Source organism: Odontomachus brunneus, unplaced genomic scaffold (genome assembly GCF_010583005.1).
Source record: "Odontomachus brunneus isolate Ranch 3 - 2012 unplaced genomic scaffold, Obru_v1 Obru_scaffold_064, whole genome shotgun sequence".
Taxonomy (NCBI): Eukaryota; Metazoa; Arthropoda; class Insecta; order Hymenoptera; family Formicidae; genus Odontomachus; species Odontomachus brunneus.
Window position 1 is genome coordinate 1,287,402 of NW_022639514.1, and position 27,815 is coordinate 1,315,216.

The 27,815-nt window shown below is 31.2% G+C and overlaps 1 protein-coding gene and 1 long non-coding RNA gene across 4 annotated transcripts in view; one reads left to right on the top strand and one right to left on the bottom strand.

Annotated features, from left to right (window-relative positions):
* Nucleotides 1-27,815, top strand: part of LOC116846430 — a 50,805-nt gene that overhangs the window by 14,186 nt on the left and 8,804 nt on the right. The window lies entirely within an intron of this gene.
* Nucleotides 20,947-27,815, bottom strand: part of LOC116846426 (lachesin-like) — a 417,598-nt gene continuing 410,729 nt past the window's right edge. For 2 of the 3 annotated variants that reach the window (XM_032820225.1, XM_032820222.1), the window contains exon 11: nt 20,947-27,442. In XM_032820225.1, coding sequence (XP_032676116.1) covers nt 27,372-27,442 — 71 coding nt within the window. In that variant the 3' untranslated portion in view covers nt 20,947-27,371. The remainder of the gene's footprint in view (nt 27,443-27,815) is intronic. The other variant, XM_032820223.1, reaches the window with a different exon arrangement.

Sequence of the window (27,815 nt, forward strand, 5' to 3'; positions counted from 1 at the left end):
CAATTTTAATAAAACTTAAGGAAGTGTTTATGTTCTAAAAAAACCATTTCGCGATTTTGTATTCAATGTTCCTCTCAAGATAAATACTAAGAAATAACATCTCTGATGAATACATCGTGTGCGGGAGAAGTTCCCAGCCCAATATGAAGATGATTTGCTTCGTGGCCTCAGCAACATGTAGTCGTGCGTTGTCATGCAATAGGATGACTTTATAGCTGTCTTATTCAATAAATGATGCCTTTTCCCAATTGATGAGTTGCTGTTGATTTGCTGTGACTGTTCCACCTCGTTTCAATACGTGTGAGAAAAGTTCCCAGCTCAACGCGAAGATGATATGCGTCGTCTAAGCAGACGTGCATTATCATGCAGCACAAGATGACTACCTTCGTTATCCAATAAACGGCCTTTTTTCTCCAATGCATCGCTTAAATTTATGAGTTGCTGTTGGCAGTAGTTTACTATGACTGTTTCATTCTGTTTCAGGATTATATTTTTCCACTACATACAGAGCAAAATTTTCTTGACATAAATATCGAGTTTTATACAAAATGTCGTCGGTTAGCTAGAATCTACCCATGATTTTTTGTGGTTAAGATTATCAGATTGTTACAGGATCATTATAAGATCCACTTTTCATCACCCGTAATAATATAATACAAAAAGTCCTTCTGAACCGATTTAACAAAGACAATGTAGTGTCATACCTTGTTCTTTTCAATCAATTATACGGCATCTACTTTGCTTTTTTCCGAATTCTTCCTATTTCATGCAAATGATCGGAAAAGCTTTTTGGCTGACTCCTAGCTGTTTCGTAAGTTTTTTTTAGTTTACGTTATGTTTTGATTTAATAATGTCTGCAGCTCGTCTGATTCAAACTTGAGTTTGTCCAGAATATTATTGATCTCCTAACTCCTTCGCTGTCAAGCGAAAATTACATTTTCGTGCTAAAAATGTTTCGAAAAATGAAAATTTTTAGAATGGCATGACAAATATAAAATTAGGGTATTAATTAATTAGGGTTAATGTCAATATTTCAATATTTGGGAACGTTGAATTTGAATCTGAAGTCAGATTTTGAAAATTTATAATGACGAATTCAATATGGCGACCCAAAATTCGAAATTTTCTTGAAATTTTGTGAACGTGGTAATCTATATGTTTTCAGAGTTACTGGATTTAAATCTGAAGTCAGATTTGAACTCAGTATTATAAAAAAGCAATATGTCACTTTTGTAAAATCCCAAAAATTTTTTTGCACTTTTGACAGTCATATTGGATCCACCATTTTGAATTTAAAAAATCTGACTTTAGATTTGAATCCAGTAACCCTGAAAACATATAGATTACCACTTTCACAAAATTCTAAGAAAATCTCGAATTTTAATTCGTCATATTGAATCCGCCATTTTGAATTTCAAAAATCTGATTTCAGTTTTGAATCCAGTACACATATAGATTACCATTTTCACAAAATTCTAAGAAAATTTCGAGTTTTGGTCTGCCATATTGAATCCGTCATTTAAAATTTTCAAAATCTGTGACTTCAGATTCAAATTCAGCGCCCCCATGAACTTTCGGAAATCTATGCACAATCAAACCGAATGAAATTGAGCATATTTTTTTGGGATGCGCATATGTGCGTCATGGAGCAAAAGTGACACGACTTTTTTTGCGCATATTGCGTCATTGATAGGGAAGGGGTTAAAGCAAATTTGTCGCGAAATTTTTTATATTAATTTTTACATCTTGCGTGATTTACAGCGATATTATCATATGCAATACAAGTTTTTCTGGAGATGAAATACTAGGTGGATGGAATATCGAATATGCTTTTTGGTTTTGGTTATCATAAACCTGTTTTTGAAGTTACTTGTCTTGCCATGTCACATGATATGTTTTAATCGTTAATGTCAATATTTCAAAATCGCAAAAAAAGCTGGAAAATATTTCGATTTGATATGTTGCTTCTGTTGATATACAAAATTTAAAATTAAGAACTTTCTATTACTACTAATATTAATCAGAATACATATTATATATATATATATATATATATATATATATATATATATACACTTCTTATCCTGCATTACTGGGCAATTAAACCCGATTCCAGGGCAAGATGGACACGTTAGCAAATATATATTTTAGTTATTACAAAATAAAATATACAAGACCGTGGCATTAACACATAGAAGAAAATAGCTTTTATCGTATTTGTACAGTCAGTCACAACAATTAGTTCTCTGAGAAGTTCTAACTTTGGAATCCTGAAATATGGCGCATCTAATTTCTCTTATTTCCTGTAATCCCATATTCCAAAGATTTTTATTGAAAGGATTTTGGATCAAGACTTTGAATCAAGAGAAATATGTTTACCTGAAACAGAATGCCCTTTTATTAGAAGAAATTTTTATTAAAAGCAAAAGATTTGTGTTGTACATAAAAAATGAAAAGTATCTTTAATTTTAAGATTGTTGTACTTAGAGTATTTTTCTTTTGATTTTAGAAGCATTTTCTTAAGACTACGTGTATAAGAAGATATCTTTTAAACATAAAATTATATTTTCTTGAATATCTTAATATTTTTACTTCTGAATCAAGAGTTTACTCTTGAATATGTTTACTTGAAGCAAAGTACCTTCTTATGCGCAATACGAAAGACGCGACGAACTTGTATGTAGATAATAATGTAGATTATATTGTAGATAAGAAGTGAGCTTAAAAGTTTTGACTTTGAACTTGACGACACAGATGTATCCTGTGTGATAAATAATTCGCTGCTCTTCTCAGTACTTCAAATGGAATATTTTTAAGTGCTGTAGTGATTTGAGTAATTATATTATCATAAGTTGTTGGACGTTTAGTGTACACAATGTCTTTAACGTGTCCATGTGTATGGCCTCAATATTTTCATTTTAAATTAATTATCACGATATTATAGCAATATTATTATTTAGTATTAGTCGTAGTATTAAATGCAATAGTTAATTACAGTAATTCATAAATTGTAGACATTTTGATAACTTTTGGTGAATGTGAACAAAATGCAACAGCACGGGAGTATTATTTAATATAAATGAATGTTATCCCGATAGATATAGACATAATGCTCGTTCAATATTATGGATTATATCACAGAGACAATTTGACATATTGCAAGTTAGAGCAAACCGTTAACAATTATATCATGAGAGATAATAAAGCCAAAGTTATCGTTTTCCCTTATAGAAATATCCTACTAAGAATCATTGATAATTACTTATTAACCAGTATTTTTAATACTGAAAATAAGTAATTATCAATGATTCTTAGTATAATATTTCTATAAGGGTTGGCAGCGGTGAATTTAGATCCGCAAATAAATATTCGTAGAATTTTGGAACCACCACAAATACAGTTGCCATTTTCTTTAATATAAAAGATTAAAAATTTTTAATATTAGCATGTGTACTATATAAACTTTATTCAAGAACTTCACGAATTATATTTCTAAAATAGAATAAATTTTTGTGCCTGCCATATGGTAAATATTTGTGCCTGGGCTTGCTATATGGTAAAATCCACAATTTTTCCATACCGTTTATTTTTCCGATAAAGCGGTTTTTAAGAGTAATATTTGTGTAAATCGGCATGATATGCATTATTGGTCAAAAGCAAATCCACACTGAATGGCCCTTAGATTACTTCTTATGGAGACACGTTAAAGGCATTGTATATTCTAAACGTCCAACAACAAATGATAATATGTTTGCTTGAATCACTAAAGCATTTGAAAATATTTCATTGGAAATATTAAGAATAGCAGTGAATCACTTAACACACAGGATTCATTTGTGCTGTCGAGGGTCAACATTTTAAACATTTATTGTAATTAATGGAAACATAAGACATAAATTTGAACTTTAATTTACTGTTTCTTTGTGACCTTGATTAACCTTAAATATTCTTGTGTAATATATCATTGAATTTGTCTTGAAAGAAGTTAATGGTTCTTCCAGTTTTGTAAGAGAGAGAGAGAGAAAGTATTAGGCGACACATATATCTTTATAAATAAAGATAAACTCGACAAGCTGGATCATCGGTAATTCCGATGTCACGAGATGCTTTAGCAGTCTGTTATATTATAACGATTCGATAAATCATTCGAAATTGATTGTTGTGATAACATGACTTATTTGTTCTTACTTTTTCACATTGTAGCAACGTGCAGGATAATCTTGACGAAAATAACCAGTTATCTAAGTTTATTACAGTAAGATTGTTTGTACATGCGGCAATTTAATATAATGTGCATACATCGTTTCGCAGCTTATATGAATCGGTCTTATCAGTTTGCTCATTTCATACAGCTTTAATGGTATTACGTTGCTAATGTCAGCTTGCTATAGTAATGATATAACAGACTACTAAAGCATCTCGTGACATCGGAATTACCGATGATCCAGCTTGTCGAGTTTATCTATATTTATAAAGGTATATGTGTCGCCTAATACTTTCTCTCTCTCTCTCTTACAAAACTGGAAGAACCATTATCTTTCAAAAGGAAGAGGTGATACCTGAAACACTTTATAAAATACGAAAAACATTTTTATATAAATAGTTTATATAAATCGAGTGAAGAATTACGTTAAATGGATGTGCCATAAAACATGTTAAAGAGATGATATTAAAAAATAATCTTTCCGGCAAAATTATTTTTCTTTTTTGATAAGTTGATTATAAAAATGTTGAAAAAAGTGTTAGGAGATTTATAGCGAACTTTTTTTTTAATCAATGACAGTTTAACGATTTGTTAACAATAAATTTGCAATTTGTTAACAGTAACTTAATATGATAAAAGATCAATGGCTATAAGCCATGCAAATTGTAACATAAATTTTTGTTTATGCATTAAATTATAAATTATATTAAGTAAAACTTGTAAGTATACACATGCAAGTAGATTAACTATAATGTTGAAAAAAAGAATGTATGTTTGTGTGTGTTACTTTTCTTTGTGTGTTCTTCCACAAAATCGATCTTTTGATGAAATGTTTTTTTCCGATAAAAATGCTCAACAAGAATTTTAAAAGAATTGAAATTTTACGAACAAAAAAAATGTTAGATAGACCGTAATAATATTCTTCCTATTGCTTTCATGCTCAAAATTATATTGTTCGGAAAATATAAAAACATCTCGGAATTGTAAAAAAATTTTGTATTAAATTTAACACATTCCACATATTCTAATTTATCCACTCTAATTTTGGTGTGAACTTAATACACAAGGCAAACATGTGTAAAAAACAACATGTACAAATAACACAAATAATATATCGGAAATTAACACAGAAGTGTAACAAATAACAATTGAAAGATTTGAATCTATAAATAAAATATTCAATAAAGTTGTAGAAATAAGATTTATTTTTACAAGAGCTAAGCTAGGATTAGGTCCGCAAAGCAGAAAAGAAAATTCTCTTAACTTAAATATTAATATTAAAAAATTTAATGTTTTACAAATTTTGGTCCTTCTTTGAATCTTTCTTAATGTACTTAATAAACGCAATTGTCGTTAACATTATTATTAATATAATATTATATGGTGCATATGAGATAATATCAGGCGGAAATGTATTACAATATATGTACAGCCAATGTATATACAAATGTATTACAACCATTGTAAAAAAATAACGATGACTCTTTTCACACTTGGGACTTCTTAATTAAGATAACATGGATCGCGGACTCAGAAATCACTGAAGTGCCCTAACGAAACATTTTTTATTGGTATGAAAAATTCTCGTCTGTCTGATTTCTATATGTGTTGTATAATATTAAAATATCTGCGACAAATAAGGCTTAGCGAATAATAAGGGTAATAATAAGAAACGAAGAATATATTTAAGATTGTCTAATGTAATTTATTTACACATATATTATACAGGCTTTAACAACCCGAGCAGAAATTGAATCTAGTGATTGTCTAGTAATAACATAAAAAAGTTATTGGGTCTTTGGGTTATTGGGTCTACATCGTTACTAGCTAGGAACTTTCCTAGTGGCTGTACCAGAAAAATTATCTAGAAGCTAGATACAAAAAAATAACTTGTAACTATAATTGATATAAGATAGTTCTGATATCCATTTTCTATTCAGGATTTATCGATGATTTTCTACCTCGTTATTGTGTAATCTTCTTCATCTAGTCACTATCCATGTAATTGGTGTTGTTACTAGATAGTCCTGACATTCAAAAGACTGAGTAGGAATATTTAGTCATAAACTAGTGACTGGCTAAAAAAGTTATCTAGTCATTATTATCTAGCTACTAGTCTTGAAATCTGCTCCACTAGATACATTTTTGCTCGGGAAGTTCATGCCTGTGCGCGGTGTTGCGTCTCTGCGTATCATCTCGCCAGTAACGTGTTTTGTCTTAGAAAGAAAGTACGTGTCTCTCGAATAATAATATTTCGCAAGAAATCGTAAATATTTTTTAAAATATATAAAAATGAATAGGTTTCTTATAGAAAAGATTATTTACTTCCTATATTACATAAAACTAATTAAATTTTGTTTGTACTCAGAAATCACTGAAGTGCCCTAACGGAAAATTTTTTATTAGTATGAAAAATTCTCGTCTGATTTCTATGTGTTGTATAATATTAAAATATCTGCGGAAAATAAGGTTTAGCGAATAATAAGGGTAATAATAAGAAACGAAAAATATATTTAATATTGTTTAATGTAATTTATTCACACATATATTACATAAGCTTTATCAACCCGAGCAGAAATTGAATCTAGTGATTGTTTAATAATGACATAGAAAAGTTACATCGCTACTAACTAGGAACTTCTCCTAATGGTTGTACCAGAAAATCTAGTAGCTAGATACAAAAAAAATATGAAAAAAATATGATGAAAATATTTTTAACATTTTTTTTTAATATAACTATTTTGCGAGTATATAATAAGGCCTACATGTGCAAGACACTGATGATCTTATGACATCTTGTGTGTTAGCATGCGGATATTAGATCGGCGATAAATGGTTTCAATAACGAAATTAAAAGCGACATCTACTTTCTAATAAAATTGCAAGCAGAATACGAAGATCGTCTCCTTTCTTGCTTATTGTCTTCAGACGTTAAGCCAAAGGCAAGTAGCAAGTCGTTACAAGTGAACAAAAGAGAGTCCACTAGTCTTAAAGTTTGTACAAATTGAAGTCATCTCTTCGTAAGACCGCAAGCGAGTAAAAAAGTTAAAAAGAGTAACAACCGTACGACAAAGTGTACTTTAGATAGTAAACCTTTAGTTATTCTGATCGATTCCTTTTTTTTGTGAAAAGTGTCGGTGAATAAATATAGCGAGTGAAACTATTCGTTTGTCTTTTATTAATAATCGCAGATATCGGTCACGTTAAATAATAGCGTATAATTTATTAACTCAGTTAAAACGCCGTGGTCCTTTATATGAGAAAAGTAGGTTATTATCCTTCATTTTTTCCTTCACAATTGAAACTTGTTTATTTGTAAAAATCCTATTCTTTTTGTCTCCATTTACTTCTTAAAACGTTTTCAATTCTCTTATTTCTAGTTTGTTAAGGTATTTTAGCTACGAATGTCTTTCAAAAAAAGAGCACAGTGATCTGAAGAAAATTTAATTATTACGGTCCGTGCTGTTGAACGAAATATTTTATTTACGTGCGTGGTTGGAGAAAAACATAAGGTCCTCGAAGGACAATAAGAAATCATCTCGAAAGTGGTAATCTAAAAAATCTATAAAATGGACGTAAATCCATTCTAAACGAAGAACAAGAGGCTGATCTCATAGATTTATTAGATTTGCAGAAATAGGCCCGCCGATAACGCCGCTATGCGTCGGCAAGTTTATAAATTTTGTGAGAAAAATAATATTAATCACAATATTAACATAACAATCAAACTTATTGGAAAAGATTGGCTCAAAATGTGAAAAAGAAAATTCTTTTATCGCCAAGCTAAGGAAAACTAGATTTACGAACTCAGCTAGATTCTAAAAATTGAATAAATTTATTGTCAAAGATTATTTTGCAACATTAGACAAAGTTTATGAAGAATTTATTTTAAAAAATTATATAGAACGCATATAAACACATGAAAAAATAACTGTTCATCATCAACAGTTAATTTTGGCGTAAAAAGATGCAAATTATATCTATTTAGGCGTCAGAATATGCTGAAAGCGTTACTATTGCAAGATGTGTTAATACCGCTGGTGTCACTTATTTTTCTCACCTATGTGACATTATTTTCAAGAGAAAAAGTTGAAGCCAGATTTGTACAATGGTTTGCTAGCTAGAACATTAATACAAAAGTCAAATAAAGGCAGTATTACTAATGATTCGTTTATAGACTCAACCATTTAGCCAAATATAAAACCGCAGGAAAGTCTATTAATTTTTGACGGTGCAGCTTGCAATTTAGATTTGTTCATAGTGGTAGCAGCTGACAAACTGGATATAGTTTTATATTGCTTGCCGTCAAATACCACACACGAGCTTCAGTTATTGGATAAGGCGGTTTATAGATCCTTTGAACATTATTAGAATGCTGAGCTTTTGTTATATTTGAATCAATACCTTGTGTGTGACAAGAAGTTCACACACACTAAACCACGCTTCAATATAATTATATAAAAAGGTGACTTAAATGTATGACATACGATAACATAATGAATGGTTTTAAAGCAACTGAGTTCTATGCGTTCAATTTAGATGCTATTTTGAAAACTGCTTTTGCGCCTTTGACTCTGATAGAGATTCCAATATGTCTGAATGAAGATACTTTTAATGAGTACGTAAACATGTTTTTTAGTTTCCAATGTTTCGTTAACATCTAAAAAATATTGCTCTGTCTAGTAGTCAAAGTCATGAAGATCAAATTCACTTGTGCCTTCAAACTCATCAAGATCAAATTTACTTGTGCCTATAAGAATTTTACGTCCGCAGTCTAATACTAGTCAAAACTATTGGACGTAATATTTATTGCACGATTTATTTTGTTGACTCTGATAAAGACGACGTTCCTCTATCTTAATTTAAAAGAAGATTAATAATATTATTCTAGCAAATCGTGTTAACATCGAACACGAAACGATAGAAATCGATTTTAGCGAAAAAAGCAATTAATTTCAGAGATACAAAGACCATTAAAAATTTACTTCTGATAATGAAAAACAAGCAGAACCAGTAGATACTAAGTTGAAAACAAATGACAAAAAGAAAATAAAAGAAATGAGATGATACTGTCATTGTTGTAGAGAAGAAATAACTGATATAAGGAAGTGCTATTGATACAATAAATGGTATCATAAAGAATGTATTGGCCTATCTGTCGAGGATATGGATAATTTTGAATGTCCTGTGATAAGAATCTTAAGACTTTATTTTTTTAATATTTTTTTAATGATTTGATTAGGTAAAATGACATGATAATTATTAATCTTTTCTCGCTTTCTTGTGTACAGAAAAATGTTATTATCATTAATAATGTTTAAATTTTTTAATAAAACAAAGACAAAATTTCTTTAGTTATTTTTAAGAAGAAACAACCAAGATAGCACATGATATTCTGAGAATATTCTAAAAATGTCATATCTGATATACGTAGGATATACTCCATATATATTAGGATATACTCATGATATACTCAGGATATTCCTACTTCTGCCCTTTTCTTGTTCTTAGGATATTCTCAGAATATCGTCCATGATATATCTGAGGATATACGTGGAATATTCTCAGAACATCAGAATACCAAATATATAAAGTATTATTAACACACAAGCATGCACAAATGGTAACGCGCACTCCCATATAACTTAATGTTTGATTATTTTGTTAAAATAATTAAAAAAAAATTGGTACTTTATATTTTGCTGCGTTTTGCTTATACGTGTTTCTGCATGGTTTCGAACTCAAACAGCATCGGTCATCCTATTTCCTAGTTTGGGTCCTAGTCTTCGTTGCTGTTGCTCAACCTTGATGATCAGACAACTAGTAATGATTCAAATGGCTCTGACGATACCTTCATAACTTGTGCTTATATAATATATCTTTATGTGTTTGTAATGTGTTTGTAAAACATTGTAATGTTATATTTATTAACAGATATTGAAAACGAAAACAGTTAATATGCGATGGATATTAATATATTGGCGAAATAGTGACGCGATTATTGCTCTTATATTTTTAACTTAACATATGTATTTGAGAGTAAACGATAAGTTAGTTTGAAAAATACATGCAACAATTTATATATATATATATATATATATATATATATATATATATATATATTTCGATATTCTGAGAATATTCTGAGAATATTCTAAAAATATTTCTTACACAATTCATAGTTCTACAAAATATTAATCGTAATTTGTTTTTTATATTTTAGTCGTAACTTACATAATCTATGTGCAATATCCTCAGAATATCCCCTGCATATTGCGTATATATACGAATTTTCGGGATAAATTCCATAATATATGGAGAATCTACGGTATATACAGAGAATATGATATTCTGTGCGCGATATCCTGAGAATATGCTTAGAATATACGAAATATTCGTATCTAGTGTATCTAGTATCTAGTATATCTATAAGTAGTTCGTATCTAGAATATGATATACTAGCGATATCTTTGATATATTCTCAGAATATTACGTACATATATATAGGAGATTCTGTATGAATTCAGAATATACGGAGAATGTCATGTACTATCTGGGAATAAGAAAGGAAAACTGGCTTTTTAAAATTATTTTTGTCATTTGTTTAAATTATATCAGTTTATACAATTTACTATAGCCATCTATGTGTAATTGTCACAAAAACAACCTACAAGCGTGAATTATTTCAATTTATTTTCTTGTTTTAACACTTATATTTTTGCACTTTTTGAACATTGTCTGTCGTCCATGTATATGGACGCTACGCATGAAAGGATTAAAATTACTTACAATCGATCTTAATTTTTAAATATATGTTAATAATAAGCTTATAATGAAAGTTTATTATCATAGGTTTTATTATACTACCATAGTAAAATAAAGTTTATTTGTGTTATTTTTAAAATTATTATTTTTTATGTTCTCCTTGATAGATGTTAGCGTCTTTGTTTATTTTTATGTTTATGAGATTCAAAATGATTTATAATTATTATGTTTATGAGATTTAAATATTAAAAATGTTAAAAATGTCGTTATCTTAAAAATAACATAACGACAATATATTAAATTAACATACGGTTATGTCAAAAATTTAATACAAAAGTTTCTATCGGATCGATTTCAGCACAAATACGAAACCGTTTACGTAACCTTAATCGCTTGAAAATGCTTACCCTGTAATTGTAATTGTTGTTTACTTCTTTTTCTCTCACAAAAGATTATCTTCTTGTCGATTACATTACAATTTGCTGGACACTTTGTATATTGCTACCTCGTATTTAATAAAGATGAGTCTTTCTAATTAAAATCTAGCGGTTTTTCTTATATACTTACCCGCGTCGTGAATATCTTCCGGCGAATCTCCCGGGAGAATAAAGAACACTTCGACAATGCAGCCGAACGAAGAGGTCATTAAAAGAAAAAGAAGCTCGAATGAATAGTCGCGACAAAAATGTCTGGCGAGACGGCCGCGTTTATCATAGACTATATTATAAAGTAACGTAAAAGAGACCTAATGGTGCAGGCGAGTCGAGAAAGTGGAGTTAATTCATCCGCTGCAATGCTTACACTTGCCGGCAACTCGGCTTCATCAAGATTTCAAGAAAATCTCTTTCTTCTTTCGGGGTCATCATTTCGTACTGGTCTCTCTCATGTCTTTTGTAACAAAGATTCAATCTATGTTATAGACGGGGAACTTTTTGTTAGCGGCACAAAATGATATTATGATGTACATTGAAAAATGCATTGTTATTAACTTTGACAGGCACACACTTTTTATGAGCTTAAGTAATGTCGTATATTTATTAGGCGCACATTATAAAAAAATTGATTTAAAATCTATTAAATCACTTATCGTAAATTATAATCATTGTCCTTTTTTTTATTTATAACACAATATTCAATCTTAATCTTGGTTTTTTAAACTTTTATTACTTATCATATTTTATGAAGTAATAGAATAACATAGAGTAATCACAGAGTGAAATAAAATCTTGAAGTCAACTCTATCACAAACATTAATTTACTATAGATAGGATGTCCTCTTTTAATTGTACATCATAAAAACAAGACATACAAAATAACATGTCAACAAAAGTCATACGGTTTCAAGGAAGAAAGAAAATGGAAATATTCATTTGATTTTAGAATGATATTGGAAAAATCTGTCAAAGATAAATTTTAATTTTAAATATGGAATCATATCGTTTTCCTAACACAAATTAACTCTTCTAGTCACATTCTGCATATAAAAGTACTGAAATAAAATTATAGAAAGGTAAATACACTTTTTAAGATATTTTCTATTTTAATCTAATACTTTTTAATATAAAATATGAAATATTTCATAAAATATTCACTTTAAAATATTCAAATATTTCACAAAATATATATATAATTCACTTTTCCATAACCTTACCTTGATAATGGGTGAAATTGATCGTTCTAAAACAAAAAACGTAGAAAAACTTTTAAAAAATTCTATTGCACTTTGTAGATTTATTAATGCACCAGTGTGCAAAAATTAATATCACCAATCAATTTTTCTCATCATTTTACGTACAAAAGAAATGAAAAAAGATTACTGAAAAATAAAAGTTTACGAGATATTTCGTATCTTAAACTAAAAAGTATCTGGATAAAACGTAAAACATCTCGGAAAGAATTTATTTTTATCGATAATTTTATCCCAGCATTCTTATACGCAGAATGAATACTTTAGGAATCGATACAACTTTGGTTGATAGATTTTCGTTTATAATTATTTTTGAGATATTTGAGATAAGTCACATTAAAATGGGGTATTTTATATAATATATACCAGTCTTATGATTAAAATCAATCTTAAGATTTACTGACAAGATGAATTTACTAAAAAGAAAAAACTTCACAACATAATAAAGTAAAAAAACCAGTTTTAAAACCAACTATTAAATGAAGAAATACATGCGTGAGTCGATGATTATAGCCAGTAAAAAAAGAAAGGGAAAGTAAGAAAAATTACTGTACGCCTAAGAAACTTTTGATGTGATTGTTAGGGTTAAGTATGCTTTACTTTCCATCTTTACCAAAAAAGAAAAAAGAAATTTTATTTGTCGGAGAAAAGAAACATTTAAATTACATGTCACGTGCCGCACGTAATTTCAGGACACCTACACTGATGCTGCGAATAAAATGAACCGCGTTGAATAAACGCCGCCGAACTTCAGACGTCTTCCCGTTCTAATTCTCGGTAGTCCAGAGTAGCGTAGTTTTAATTAGCGACTGCCGGGCTTACGGGTTTCTAAACTGATTCTAACTTGTCAGCGGGAAACGTCGTGTTCGCGAGTCGTCTTGCGGACTGCGCATGGAATTAATCCTTCGGTTAGTATGCGACCGGCGAGTCGCTTGTTACAACATTACCGGCAATAAGCGACGAAATATTATGTAAAGGTTGACATATTCCCTCTCAACCCTCGCCGAAGGCTCGCGCGACCTGCTATCTTCGCCACCGACGCGTATATCTAACATTGTTGAACTTTCACACCACTTCGTATGCCGCTGCATAAACATATAGTCGGCCCGATTTAATCCGTCGATGGCAGATAACGTCACGCGCAATTCTCCACGTGGCCAAAATGTTCCCCAAACTCTTGGCACCTCTCCTTCCGCCTCTCGGCGGATGCGTATTCTGATGCATTTAGCTTAATGGACGGAATCGTGCATTCAAGAACGAAGTGTTGCTCGTGCGATTTGCAATCATGACCCAATATTTTTTTATCCGTCCAGCAATTCATTCAAGTGTGAGTGTTCATTTGTCAATGATTATTAATATTAATTAATATATCAATTGATAATATAAACTAATAGACAATGAGATTGGATATTAGCGAAATAATAATTGATAATAACTAAATAAATAAAATTAGTAGGGACAAAATTATCATTTGTTAGTTATGAATAAATAGACAGTGATTTAATAACTCTGTTTCTTTCTCTCCCTCTCTTTCTTTCTCTCTCTTTCTCTCTCTCATGCACTTCGCTGGGAATTCGCAAAGTTTGCAATTGCACCTGATAGAATTGAGATGATCGCAGTAGTTTTCCGTAATTTTTTGTAGTTTTATCATTATTAATAGCACTATTAATAGACAAAAGGTATATTAAAGGATGAGACAGTCTATACCGTAAAAAAAGGATCAGTTAGAACAATTTCGAGTTGAACAAATCTGAGTATTCCGCAAAGTAATGATAATCAAATATAGTAATAATTGTCAAATATAGTAATGAGTAAAAAGTTTAACTTTCACAGCTTTTTTTTCTAATTGAATGAGTTACATGCATTATCAAGGAAAATAATGTAATATTTCATTAAATTTTTCTTTTAGGTAATATGTACCATGATAGATCGTTGATTTAAACAGTGCTTATTCAGTTAATTACAAAATTTAACGGCTTCAGTTTAACAATAAAAATATATAATAGCTGACAACCGAAGGTGCCAGCAGCTATAAAACTCCAAAAGAGGCGGACCTGTACAGTCAAGTCTCATATATTATACAAGCTCGTATTCAATGATTATCAATGATTTGCCGGTATATAAATACAATTATCTAAATGTGATCATCTAGATAAAGAACCATTTTCATCTTTATCTAGAAGAAAACATCTAAATATTCATCAAAGCGATTCTGTTTGCACAAAGAAACTTCTAATGACATCCGAGTTTTGTATATTTTCATCATTTATTTATGAATGTAAAGCGTGGGAGAGAATCTTTTGCTGCGCTTATCTCTACACCTTGTTAAAATACCTTACACCTAAGAGAATGTGAGGTTTAAACACTATTAAGGTATTTCAATTGCTTATTATATAACAAGAAGACAAAATTGTTACGGGAGTCGTTTTTAATCGCAGTGTGTCAAATTAAGATGTCAAAGTGTAAAATAAAAATAATTTTCCATAATATTTTAATTTTTTATATTAAACATAATGCATAAGAAGTTTTATGTGAGTAGTTTATTTATTTCTGAATATATACAGGATGCCTTATTTTAAAAGATGCACCTTGATAATTCTTTTTTTAGTACTGCATTTTTTAGTACTGTATTTTCTTGCATTTTTTTGAAATACTAAAAAGTTATATAAAAAATTCTGAGAAAATTCTCAGAGCTCTACGAGGAAAAAATAAACAATTTTTATCTCTTGTTATTTTTCGGTAAAGTTGATAGAATTCAAGTAAAAAATTATTGAAATCAATATTTTCGTAAAAAATAGAGGTCGCATGAAAAATGTTTGCAAACAAAAGTTATTTATTTACATAGAATAAAATTCCGTAATAAAAAATATATGTTTCTATTTAAAAAAGCAAAGTTGACCTCGACCTGACGTTGGCGGCGCCACGCAAGGTACTAATGGTACCTTCTTATGTCCTCCATCGAACTATATAACTTTTGTTTAAAACAATTTTAGCAATCAACCCTATCTTCGCGTAATTCGCATGAGTCGATTAAAATGACTCACCTGTATATTGTAATTTATTCAACAATCTTAAAGAGATTATTGCAACGATATTGTTTGGTTGAACAAATCTAGCAACCGTCCAATTATTAAAGTCATTAATTATACTTATCGCCTGGTTATATCTCGCTGACTTAACCTTCCATATAGAGCTAGAATTACTTATATTATACAGTTAGATTTACTTGTTTTTCATAATTTATAGCGCTTATATAATTACATTTCAGTCCTATTAATCTTTTATTTTTGACTACATTTTTAAATTAAAATTTTAATTGAGATTATATTAACTTGTTGAACGGAATTTTTATTAAATTTCAAGTTGCACTTGTTACAATTGCAGCTATTACAACTAAATCTGCTCAACTCAGAAGCTTGGCCTGTTTTAGCTGATCATTTTTTTAGTGTACTTATGTTGATATGAAATATTTATCAGGAAGTATTCTAGATAGCACAACATATTTCAATAATATTCTGTCAAATTTTTGAATATACTGCTGTTTTCTGGGAAAGTTCAAGGAATTCTGATTTATTAAACAACGAAAAGTTTTAATGAGACAGGACACTGGTCAAGAAGAAAAATGCAGTTCTTATAGAGTTCTTACGTAACCCTTGTTTTATTACATATGTCGAGCATATTCATAAGAATCTCTCGTTTTTCGATTTTCTTATAAATAACAACATTCAACTCAACGACGCAAAGCATAATATTATAATGATATATTATATAACATATATATATTTATATATACTTAATAGATCCCCGTAATTTGTATTATTTATATTTATATATTTGTATTTTCATATTTATAATTTTTTTGCGTTATGTATACATGTATACCTTCGCGTTTAACACTCATCATACGCACTTACAACGCTAGACGGCGATTTTTGTCACGTCGATCCGCATTATTTTGGACTACGGTCAAAATATCTTTCGCTAAGATTTATTCATCCGCGCGTTTTTCTGTGCGAGGAAACGATGGCGTACGAGGGAACTCAAATGCGGGTAACGCGAAACGGAAAAATGGGATACGAGTGTGATACGCCGTACTGCAGTACTTATTATATCGTACGTTGCGAAGCTTACTCTACATGTGTTTCTTATCACTTGTGTATTCGTATTTACAAGGGTAATCATTTACAAAGACTTCTATCTCGCGTGGATCATCTTAATCTTGAGACTTATTGTATCATAGATCTTTGCAGACGCAAAAGTGACTGGTAGCAGTGACTGGTGACACGGTTGCCATTTAAAAAGCGCGGATTACCACCCGATGTACCCTCTGTAATGTGTTCTCAAGATCAAGATCATTCGGGCAGTGTACATTTTTGTAAATCATTACTTTCACAGAATTCGCCAGTGACGAGTCAACGTTCGAGCATTCTTAGACCGATCGTTCGAATATACTCTGCGTCACCATTTTCCCTTAGTCACCGAAGCACTCAAATTCAATTAAGCGATTATCATCGTAGACTGTGGTAGCATAGTCCTACTGTGATAAGAACTGGTCTGCAGGTCATGCAGGTCTGCATGATTTTGCGTTTTGGATTTCAAAGGTAATTTCCTACGTAATTTTGCCCGTTGAGTACGAATTCGGCCTTAGAATTTCTCTATCACGTCAGATTTTCGAGATAATTAGATTTAAATAGCCAAAAAGTGCCGATTTTGACTATATTCAACCGATTATTGCTAACAAAGTAATTTTTTTTCAACAAATTCACAAACGACATTTTAATGTACTATTCTTCCTTTTTAAAATCATATAAGATTTTTTATTTTACGATTATTTTTAACGGAGATATAAAATGTTGCGAAGAAAATTTTCTTGGATATTTTACTGTCATTTTCTTTCTCTCTGAAGGACATACTGAAATTATTATTATCCGCAAATTCAACGTAAAAACATTGGAAGTTTGATTAAAAAAATGACAGTAAAATTTCCTAGAAAATTTTCACCATGTGAACAATGATGTTTAGTTGGTATATAGTATTATAAAAATAACTTCTAAAGAATTCTATCTTTGTGCTTTCACTTTTTCTCACTGTGTACTATAAAATACTATATTTTATTGGTTTTAATTTTTCATAGTTTTCATAATAATAAATTTATCAATTCAAGTCATGCTAGAAAAATAGACTGTTACATAATGTTTATAATGTGTTTTGAGTCTCATAGACTTCAATATCAGTATCTCCATCAAACTTCAGTATCTCCATCAAAAATAATCATAAAATAAAAAATCTTACATGATTTTAAAGGGGAAGAATAGTACATCAAAATGCCGTTTGCGAATTTATTGAAAAAAAATTATTTTGTTAGTAATAATCGATTGAATATAGTGAAAATCGGTATTTTTTAGCTAATTAAACCTAATTATCTTGTAAATCTGACGTGATAAAGAAATTCTAAGGCCAGATTCGTATTCAGCGGACTAAATTACGTAGGAAATAGCCTTTCAATTCCAAAACGCATTAAGTTTTTAAATTTTGCAGACCTGTGGAATTCGGGTATTTTCGTAAATTATGAGGTAGCTGTATCTAATATAGTACAGGACCCAATATGGTCTAATAGCTACTTCTCAGTACGCTATGAATTTAATTAACAATAATTACCTTCGCAGGATTCACCAGCGGCGAACCAACGTCGGAGCATCTTTAGACCGATCGTTCGAGTACTTCTGCAATAATTGGCGAGTGTTTGCCACTAAATTTGATATTGTGCTTTTTAATTGGTATATTTAGGATACTGATATATAAATTGTATAAATATTTTATGTTATTATCGCAATCACTTCTGCTCAGTTCTTAAAACAAAAATTTGTTTCACGAGGACAGATCAATCTGATCTAGTTAGGCTATGTTAAATGCACATAAGATAATGATTCTTCTCCGTCATTTCCACCTATATCCAGTTCTAATATCTAAATACTGAATATGTATTCATAACGTGTGCAAGGTGGATGCAATGAAGGGCATGTGCACGAATATACCTTACAATTATTATACTCATGTGGAATACTTGAATAAAAAGAAACAAGAGAGAGCTTTTGCCCTTTAAAAAATGTGCTGTTGGGTGTTATGCAATACGTTTGTTAATTTAATATAGTTTTGTTAATTTACACTCACACATTTATTATGCACGCGCACATTTTTGCATATATCACGTACACACACACGTATATACATATCAATGTTTTTTTTAAAAAGAAAATAGGAATTAATTTGAGTTCAATATGACTAATAAAAATTTGGCATTGTGACTACTTGTAATTACTTAAGTCAATCGAAAGTTTTACGTCATATTCGCAAACTGTCACATTTTTCAATTTTACTTATTATAAAATTATCTGTTTTTTTCTCAAAATATATAAGAATTCTCTCCTGAATCTTGCAAGGAAACGCCGCAAAATCGAACTCTTCGATTTGGATTGATTTTTGTGAATGTAAATAAAGTGCGTGAAAAGTACGTGAAAGTGAGTGTAAGTAAAGCGTAAGGTGTAAAGAACGGTGTATTTTATTCGTGTTCTATCGCTCTTTAAATATACGACTTTGGCTTCAAGGCCAAAAAAGCGCTTCCACTTTTTCACGCATAACTACAAGAAATATAAAAAAATGTTTATAATAAAAGTTTAATGATAAGTTAAAGACTATAAAATGAAATAAAAAGTTATTTTTAGAAAAATAATTTTTCTTATGTTATTAGTAAATTAATTAATAAATAAGTGTAAGTTTTATTAGGAAAACTTTCCATTACACGATAAATAAAACAAAAATTTACTACGCATATTTAAATAATTGTCCAAAGCTCGGGGGAAATAATTAGTTATATGCAAAGGATTGTGATTTTATAATATTGTTTGGTGAATACATGTTAATATTAAAATTATATAGTATGCAATACGCGATTTGAAAAATGATCTAATTAAATTTTTCTAAATACAAAAGTCAAATACTTTTCTATATCTTTTGTAGTTTAAAGGTTCTATTTTTTCACCGTGGCCATCTTTATAACGTCGGAAGCGAGAAATTACATGTCAAAATAAAAAAAATACGTTGAAATAAAAAGATGCTTCACAAAATAATACTTGATTGAGTAGATACTGTAAAAAAGTTCAAACTTCCTTTTGTTTTATAAATAATCGCGAAATTAATGTAATTGAAAAAACATAGGTTAAAAAGGTAGGTTACATATCACGTTAATTTTACATTAATTTATTGCTTATTAGATCAAAAGAAAAATATTTGGACTATTTTATGATGTGCCCGATCGATTGCAAGTGTCATGTTTATGAGCGTATTTTTTTATTTCAATATATTTTGTAGAAATTTTTGCGTGTATTTTCTCGTTTCTGATGTTATAAATCAAGAGTTTCATGGCGAGGGATTAGGAGTCTTAAGAGATATATGCGAGAAAACGGAAGCGTCTTTCTGGCTTTGAGGTGAAAAATCTTATCTTTAAATAGAGCGATAAGGCTTTCTTAAAGTATATCGATGTTCAAGGCTTGTTAGTCTACAAAAGTTTATCCAAATCGAAGCGTTCAGGTTCGTGATGTTTCCTTGTTAGATAGAAACAGACCATATTGGATCACTCAAGCTATCGACATACTTGTTAACTTGCAACGAACATCTAACTATGTGCAGAATACATGAATCGTTGAAAAAGTGTGTGGCCTGATAACTGACAGAGATAATGCACGAGTTTGGTCAAATCTTTATTACTGTATCTCAGAATTATCCCTTTTCAAAATAACCTTTCGACTTTCAAGCGGCGCGAGCTGTTCGCCCTATAAATGGTTTCCTTAAAATAATTCTGTCAGAAAATTTTGATAGTTTTTGTGGATTTTTTTAATTGTTTTAAGTTATAAACTTTTGTTTGAAAAAAATAAACGCATAATATATGCAATTTTCAAGAATATATAACATATTTATTCAGGGCAAGCTATTCACTCCTCTTGAGAATTTAAGTCACAGATATATTGTTTGTTTTATATAACAATATTAATATTAATTAATAATATAGAATCGTATTACAATCTAAATATTTGATCAAAAACACATATTATGTACTTCTAACTCATAACAAATAAATTATGAATATATACATTTTAATTAGCTTTTCGACTTTCATGCTGATTTCCTAAACATAAATTCCTAAATAAGGTAAGCGGTTGGTCTCAAAAAATTTTCCGTATAATAGTAAAATGTTTATGATTTTAAAAATTATTTTAGTACATAAACATATAAATGCGTAAATATAACATGCCATTTATTTTTATTCATATTCATATAGAATATATTAAAATATAAAATTATAATTATGATAAAGAAACAAGTTTTTTATTATAATTCTTGTACCATACTTGTTATCGCACAATTATACAAATAACTTAAAAGTTATTAACCTTTTGACTTCTAAATGAGTTGCTTGGATGAGTTGCTTGCCCTATAAATAATTATTTTAGAATAATTCTACCAGAAAAGTTAATAATTTTTGTGGATTTTTCTAATTGATTTTTATGTTATAAGCTTTCGTTTGAGACAAATAAATGCATATTATATATAATTTTCAAAAAGATATAACTTATTTACAAGAAGCAAGTCACCCTACTTAGGAATTTATGTTTGGGAAATTAACATGAAAATCGAAAAGTTAAGTATAACAATATAAAGCATAGAATAATTTGTCGATTAGTCTTTGTTTAACAGTACGCTAAAGTATTCTGCAAACGATTAGTCTTACGTTTGCTCACACCAGCAAAGACAATTGAAGTTTCACGCAACTCTTAGCATGCAATCTTCGCCGCAATCTGAAGGACTTTTAACAGGGGTTTATGATCGTTGATGAGACTTGAGTTTACTACTTCACTCGAAAAATAAGAGGATATAATGAACGTATAGAGACATTTAAGGTGTTTACTTTGGCGCATTGTCAAACAAAGACTAATCGACAGATCACATACTGTCATACTTAACCTAATAAAGAATGGCTCTAAATACGGTAATAAAAATTTGGTCAAATCCGCATTTCTGTAGGTCACGTAGTCTTTTTTACGACCCACGTATATTTGCGTTTGCACATTTGATCGCGTGTTTTACTTTTGAATAAATGTTACACAACCGGGGATATTATAAATTAGGAGGGGAATATGTCGCAGCTAACGATGCTAATGGAAAATGGCATTGCGGATGGTTAACACGAAAAAAGGTCATTCTTGCTTTACGTACTACACTTGCTACACGTATTACATACACGCGTATACACATACATACATACACATGTGCTACACGAACTCTATTTGCGTTATAGGCAAGAGGTCGATTCTCGGTAGACCAACGTCTTTCGAGCCTTTAGTTATGACCGAAGGGGATAACGAATTTTTATTGTATCGTTTTTATTGCCGATCTTTTGTGGGAGAAATTGTTTGATGTGTTGAAAGATTCCTTCGGAGCTACATATTTGTACATCTTATGCGAGACTGTATGTATGTACGTGCTTTATGCCATCGATTGGCTAAGCTCGTTATAATTTTGCGTCAAAACAATACTTAAGTGTCATCTAAATAACGGTCATCTAGTCATGCTTCGTAAAAAAGATTTGCTGCGCTCTCCATTCTGAGCACATGAAAATTTCATGAGTATATCAAATACTTGTTTATGACGATTATCTTGATTCTTTTTCTTCTGATTGAGAGAGGTGTCAATGATTCGAGATCAATGACATCACGCGCCACGTTAGACGCATTCGTTCGTTTGTAAATTCAAAACAGATTCCTAGAGCGTTCGTACTTTCTTTTTTTTTTAGACAATTATGTAGAAGTGGTAAACAAATAATTATCGATTAGGGAGAAAAGATTGTACTTAATAGTCTTATAAAAAGTACAATTAATAATAATATATCCAGAAAGAGTGATTATATAATTGACGCCAAGTGCCTCAATATATTCTCCTTTCTTTCTTCGTCTCACTCAAAATTAATTGGAATATTAATGCCGTGAAACACGATCAAAGTCATGTAGATCTCTGTTTAGGTATTTGCTACAGACTTCTGCATAATATTGCGTCGTAAGTTATGCGTGATAGTGTAACGCGATTATAAAGAATTTTGAGAAAAACAAGAAAATGGCAATCGTTCAATCGACATTATGCAAATGCAAATAAATGTTTTAAGCGGCAGTCCCGAGAGAGAAATTGTCCCTTAACAACGTTGAGAACCGGATCAGGATTCGGATTCGTCGCAATAAGATTTGCAGATTGCATCGCTCCGACAATCACGATGCTCCAAAAGCGCGCAATCCCCTTATGTTAAATGCTTATGACTTTTAAAGTTAGAAGACTGTAGGTAGTCTCGCGAATGATACGATTACAGACCTCATCAGAGTAAGTCCGCGTAATCCCTGAGTCGACCGTTCCCTTCTTTAATCCGTCGCAAGCATTAACTCCTTTTGCGCGCGAGTGCAGAGACTCTCGAACCTGTTGCTTTAAACAAGATGTACGCTGAATAATGGATATTCCTAAGTAGTTCGGAGGCCGCTTAAAACCGGCATGGCGGAGGCAGATTTTTGCAGGCCGCGTCCGCGAATAAATCCCAATTTTATCAATTAACGCGTAAATATAAATTGATCGCGGTAACGGCGCGGAACAGGCCTCGATACGTTTGTCAAGTCTTAATATATTTATCTAGCGATCATTTCGCTCCCCGGACTACCTCTGCATACACGAGCAGTTTTATAACTGGAAAATTTCCGCGCTTGTTATGAATGCACGCAGACGTCACTTTAATCGCAAATAACGCCAGTGCGCGAACACGTAGTCGTATGAAAATTCATCCTCACGAAATGAGAGAGCGGGATTTTTCTTTGTTTTCACAAACGGCTTACTGCTACTAAAAACTCCGGTAGTTAAATAATATGGTACTGCCGGAGCATCGTATTGCGCCGGATGGAATCGTTCGCGTTCTTCTTTACAAGACCGTGAGCTTGAGTCTCTGTTCCTTCGATGCAAGACAGAAGCTTGCCGGAAATAGTTGTTTTCTCCGCGTAATTGGTATTCGTTTACAAAAAAAGGTCCATGTGTAAGAGCGCGGAGGTATTTATACAAAGGAGAAATATTTTTTACTTAGCGCTTTCGCGATGCAAAAATCGCTAGGATGTAACCAAGTAAAGCACGTTAAATAACGAAATGAGGGAATATACGAGCCCGTGAGACGCGAGATGCACTTTGTAGAATGCGGAAACGTTACGTTTGCGTTTCTACACGATACGATGCGCAAAAGGGACTGTGGCACTTTCGAAACACCAGTGTAGCGAAGCGACGGTGCAGTGCCGCCGAATTGATTCGGAGACACCTGAGCTAAAAGGAGAATGATAAAAATAGGTCACTTTTTTGGCTCGCTAATGGAATCTTAACTAATTATTTGAGACCTGAAATCCTGGGATCTTCTACGTTGCAAATCTAGATGTGTTATTTTTAAACACATAAGCGTGCAATTTGGCTGAAGCTCGTTCCTTGTGGTATAAATTATGTAATTTAATACATGTTTAACCCCTTCGCTGTCAGACGAAAATTACATTTTCGTGCTAAAAATGTTTCGAAAAATGAAAATCTTCAGAATGACATGAGGAACAAAATTAGAGTTTTTGGGAACGTTGAATATGAATCTGAAATCAGATTTTAAAAGTTCAAAATTGCGGATCTAATATAACGGATCAAAATTCGAGATTTTCTTGGAATTTTGTGAACGTGGTAATCTATATCTATTTTCAGGATTACTAGATTCAAATCTGAAGTCAGATTTGAACTCAACATTGTAAAAAAGCATTATGTCACTTTTGTAAAATCCCAAAATTTTTTCCACACTTTTGATCGCCATATTGGATCCGCCATTTTGAATTTGAAAAATCTGACTTCAGATTTGAATCCAGTAACTCTGAAAACATACAAATAACATATAGATTACCATTTCCAGAAAATTCTAAGAAAGTCTCGAATTTTGCCGCCATATTGAATCCGCCATTTTAAATTTTTAAAATCTGATTTCAGATTCAAATTCAGCGTCCCCAAGAATCTTCGAAAATCCATGCACAATTAAACCAAATGAAATTGAACATATTTTTTTTATGTGCGTCATGGAGCAAAAGTGGCACAACTTTTTTTTTGCGCGTATATGCGTCACTGACAGGGAAGGAGTTAAGACGTGTAAATTGTCGTGTAAACGTGTAATTTAACGTGTAAGACGTTAAATTGTAATTTAATACGTTTAAACGACATGTTAAATGATGTGAATTAAAATGGTAAGAAGAACGATAAAAAACAGTAAAAAAAAACGGTAAAAAATGTAAAAAGAGATTCAACCAAAATAACATACTTTGTAATGTGGAAATAGAAAATAACAACTATTTGTCCACTTGGCCTGGAAAATTATGAAAAACGAAATTGTTATCAATTGTTGAAGCAATTATATAAAGTATTTCTTTAAGTTTTGTATTCCTAGTATATTTTTAAAATAAAATAAATTGCACATTTATGTCTTGAAAGGGAAGTAGTAAATGTAGAGAAGTTAGTTTTTTGGCTTACACAAGGTTTATATGTTTTACATGTAGAGAAATCTAAAAGGAAGAATTTTCTATTTACATTTTTTAATCCTTATCACAAAATTTTTGCTGGAGATAGATTTGAGGAGGAAAAGAAAGGAAGGAAAAAATCAGAGAGAGATCGTTAGAGAAGTTATCAGCACACAACACACACACATATGCTATATATCCATCACACATCATAATTATCCCTATATACCTTTGCAAACACGTATATATTATGTGAACCAATAAGTCAGATTCTCATGCGTAAATAATTATTATTTTCTGTTTTTAGAAGATCTTGGAAACAGTTTCCAATAATTAATTAAGGTTAAAAAAATAGCCTATAATTAGTTAAGATTTAAAAAATAGCCTATCTTTAACATTCTCCTTTTAGCATTACTTTCGACCTGAACTTTTTAATATCTATATACTCTGAATCAGTGTATGCTTAATACACATGGAAACAGCAGATCTAAATGATAGAAAACTCACAAATTATTACTTGTAAGTTCTAAAGACTACTTCTAGGCAAAACTGTAGATCAAACGGAATCAAAAGACATAAGTTTCAAAGTATCAAAGCAAACATTAAATAAAATATTGAGGTTAAAAAAGATTTTGATTTGAACATTTGCGACAACATTTGCAACATTTGTATCAAATCATCGCGAGTGATAGTCGATTTTTCACTTTTGCTTGTAAACTATTAAAATAGATTATTACATTTGCAACGACATAATATTTGACGCTTCTTCTGGTTGTGACATATCTCCGTTTCGTCCCCCGTCGCGAATTCTCCATTTTCCCTTTCCCTCTCTTTCGGTTCTTCTTTCGAGCACCTCTTCGAACGGGGAGCAACTTCTCTCTAGACCGAATCTGACGTTTTAATCTCAAGTATCGAGATTGGATCCACGATTTCGTACGCAAGAAGGCAGAGAGATACGAAGGAAGAGAGTCGGACGAGTTACATCACTTGGCAGATTAGAAACAGCACTATTGTCTACAAACCAAGATTACTAATCTAATCGAACTAAGAAAAAAGAAAATAAATAAAGAACAAAACATTGAAATTGACATTGGAGATGATACATATTTGAGGTGCCATATTTGCCGATTTCCTTACATTTTGATAAAGAAAAAATTCGCCATTATTTAAGAATGCAAATGAAATTGAGATTCGTGTCTACGTAGGTAGAATTTAATGCTCGAAGTTTTATAGAAAATTAATTTTGCTCAAAGTGCGATTCATTCTCGTAATTCTCATCGAGCTACGACAAACCTCCAAATTGAATCAACTGTTTGCGTTGCCGAATCGAAAAACCTTGTGCTCATCAATCATACCAATGAAAAAAAGAAAAAAAATGGAAAAAATATCTCAAAATGGTATAAATATAAAAAAGAGCGAAAACTATTTGGCTCGGTCAAACTTTAATCCATTATTAAGCTCGAGTATTTTTGTTTTGATATTTTCGGGATACACACACCAGAATTACCAGAGTGACTCCCGCGGTGTGTCGGAGTTAGAAAACGTAACGACTCACTTTCACACGTCTTAAATCGCACCCGCAGAGACGAGATCACTGGTATTGTAGTCGACGTCAGCTTTTTACGGCGTTTTACAATATATTACACTGAAAGCGATAGTCGTTGCACTTTGTCAATTATCCATTTTTCATTCTCGTTGTTTCTCCTTCTCCGCTGCGCCCCCGTCCCACGTCCCCGTCTGAGTCATCTCACCACACACAATTTCCGAGCGAAGGATCGATGGGGGGTTCGTGCTGCTTTAATTCTTGGCTTCTCGTAGACTTGTTGTCGCTACACTAAACTTGGCACGCGTAAATTATTCACCGTCATTTAATACGACGCTAACTACTCGTTCAGTCTTTGTGTCACTTGTATATATTTATGCGTGTGCACGAGTACGTATGTGCGTGAGTGTGCGTATGTATGAGCGTAGGTATGTGTTCGTTATATGTTATGTGTACGCGTGTACATGTGTGTATCTGTCTCCCGTAAGGTCTAATTGTTTAAATTGAGTTCGTTAATTAAGGAAATTCACCAATGGCGTATCAACCAAGCGAAGACTCGTGTCCCGTTTATCGAATTATCATTACGGCCAGAGCAATCAGTAGTAACATCCCGGTCGTCATTACACCCGTCGCTGAGTCTGAAATTAGACAATATTTCATGGAGATTAGGGGCAAAAAAGCAATCAGAATTTTCGAAACAGTTATAACACTCATTAAGATTAATAATTCGTTTAAAAATAAATAATGTTAAATATCATTGCGCTTGTTATTGTTTTTGAGGAGATGCCATAATTGAAAATCGACATTTACTTTTTTCTGTAATGTTAACGTCGTATTGGTTGCATAGGATTACAAATGTTTTTATACACTGAAAGTAAGCATAAAAATGAAATAAAACAATATGTGATGAAGCAATATGTGAAAATAATAAAAGAATTTGATATCTCGAGCTTATTTAGCGCAAATATTTGTCTGATATAAAAGTTCTGTAGCTTGTACATACAGAATATG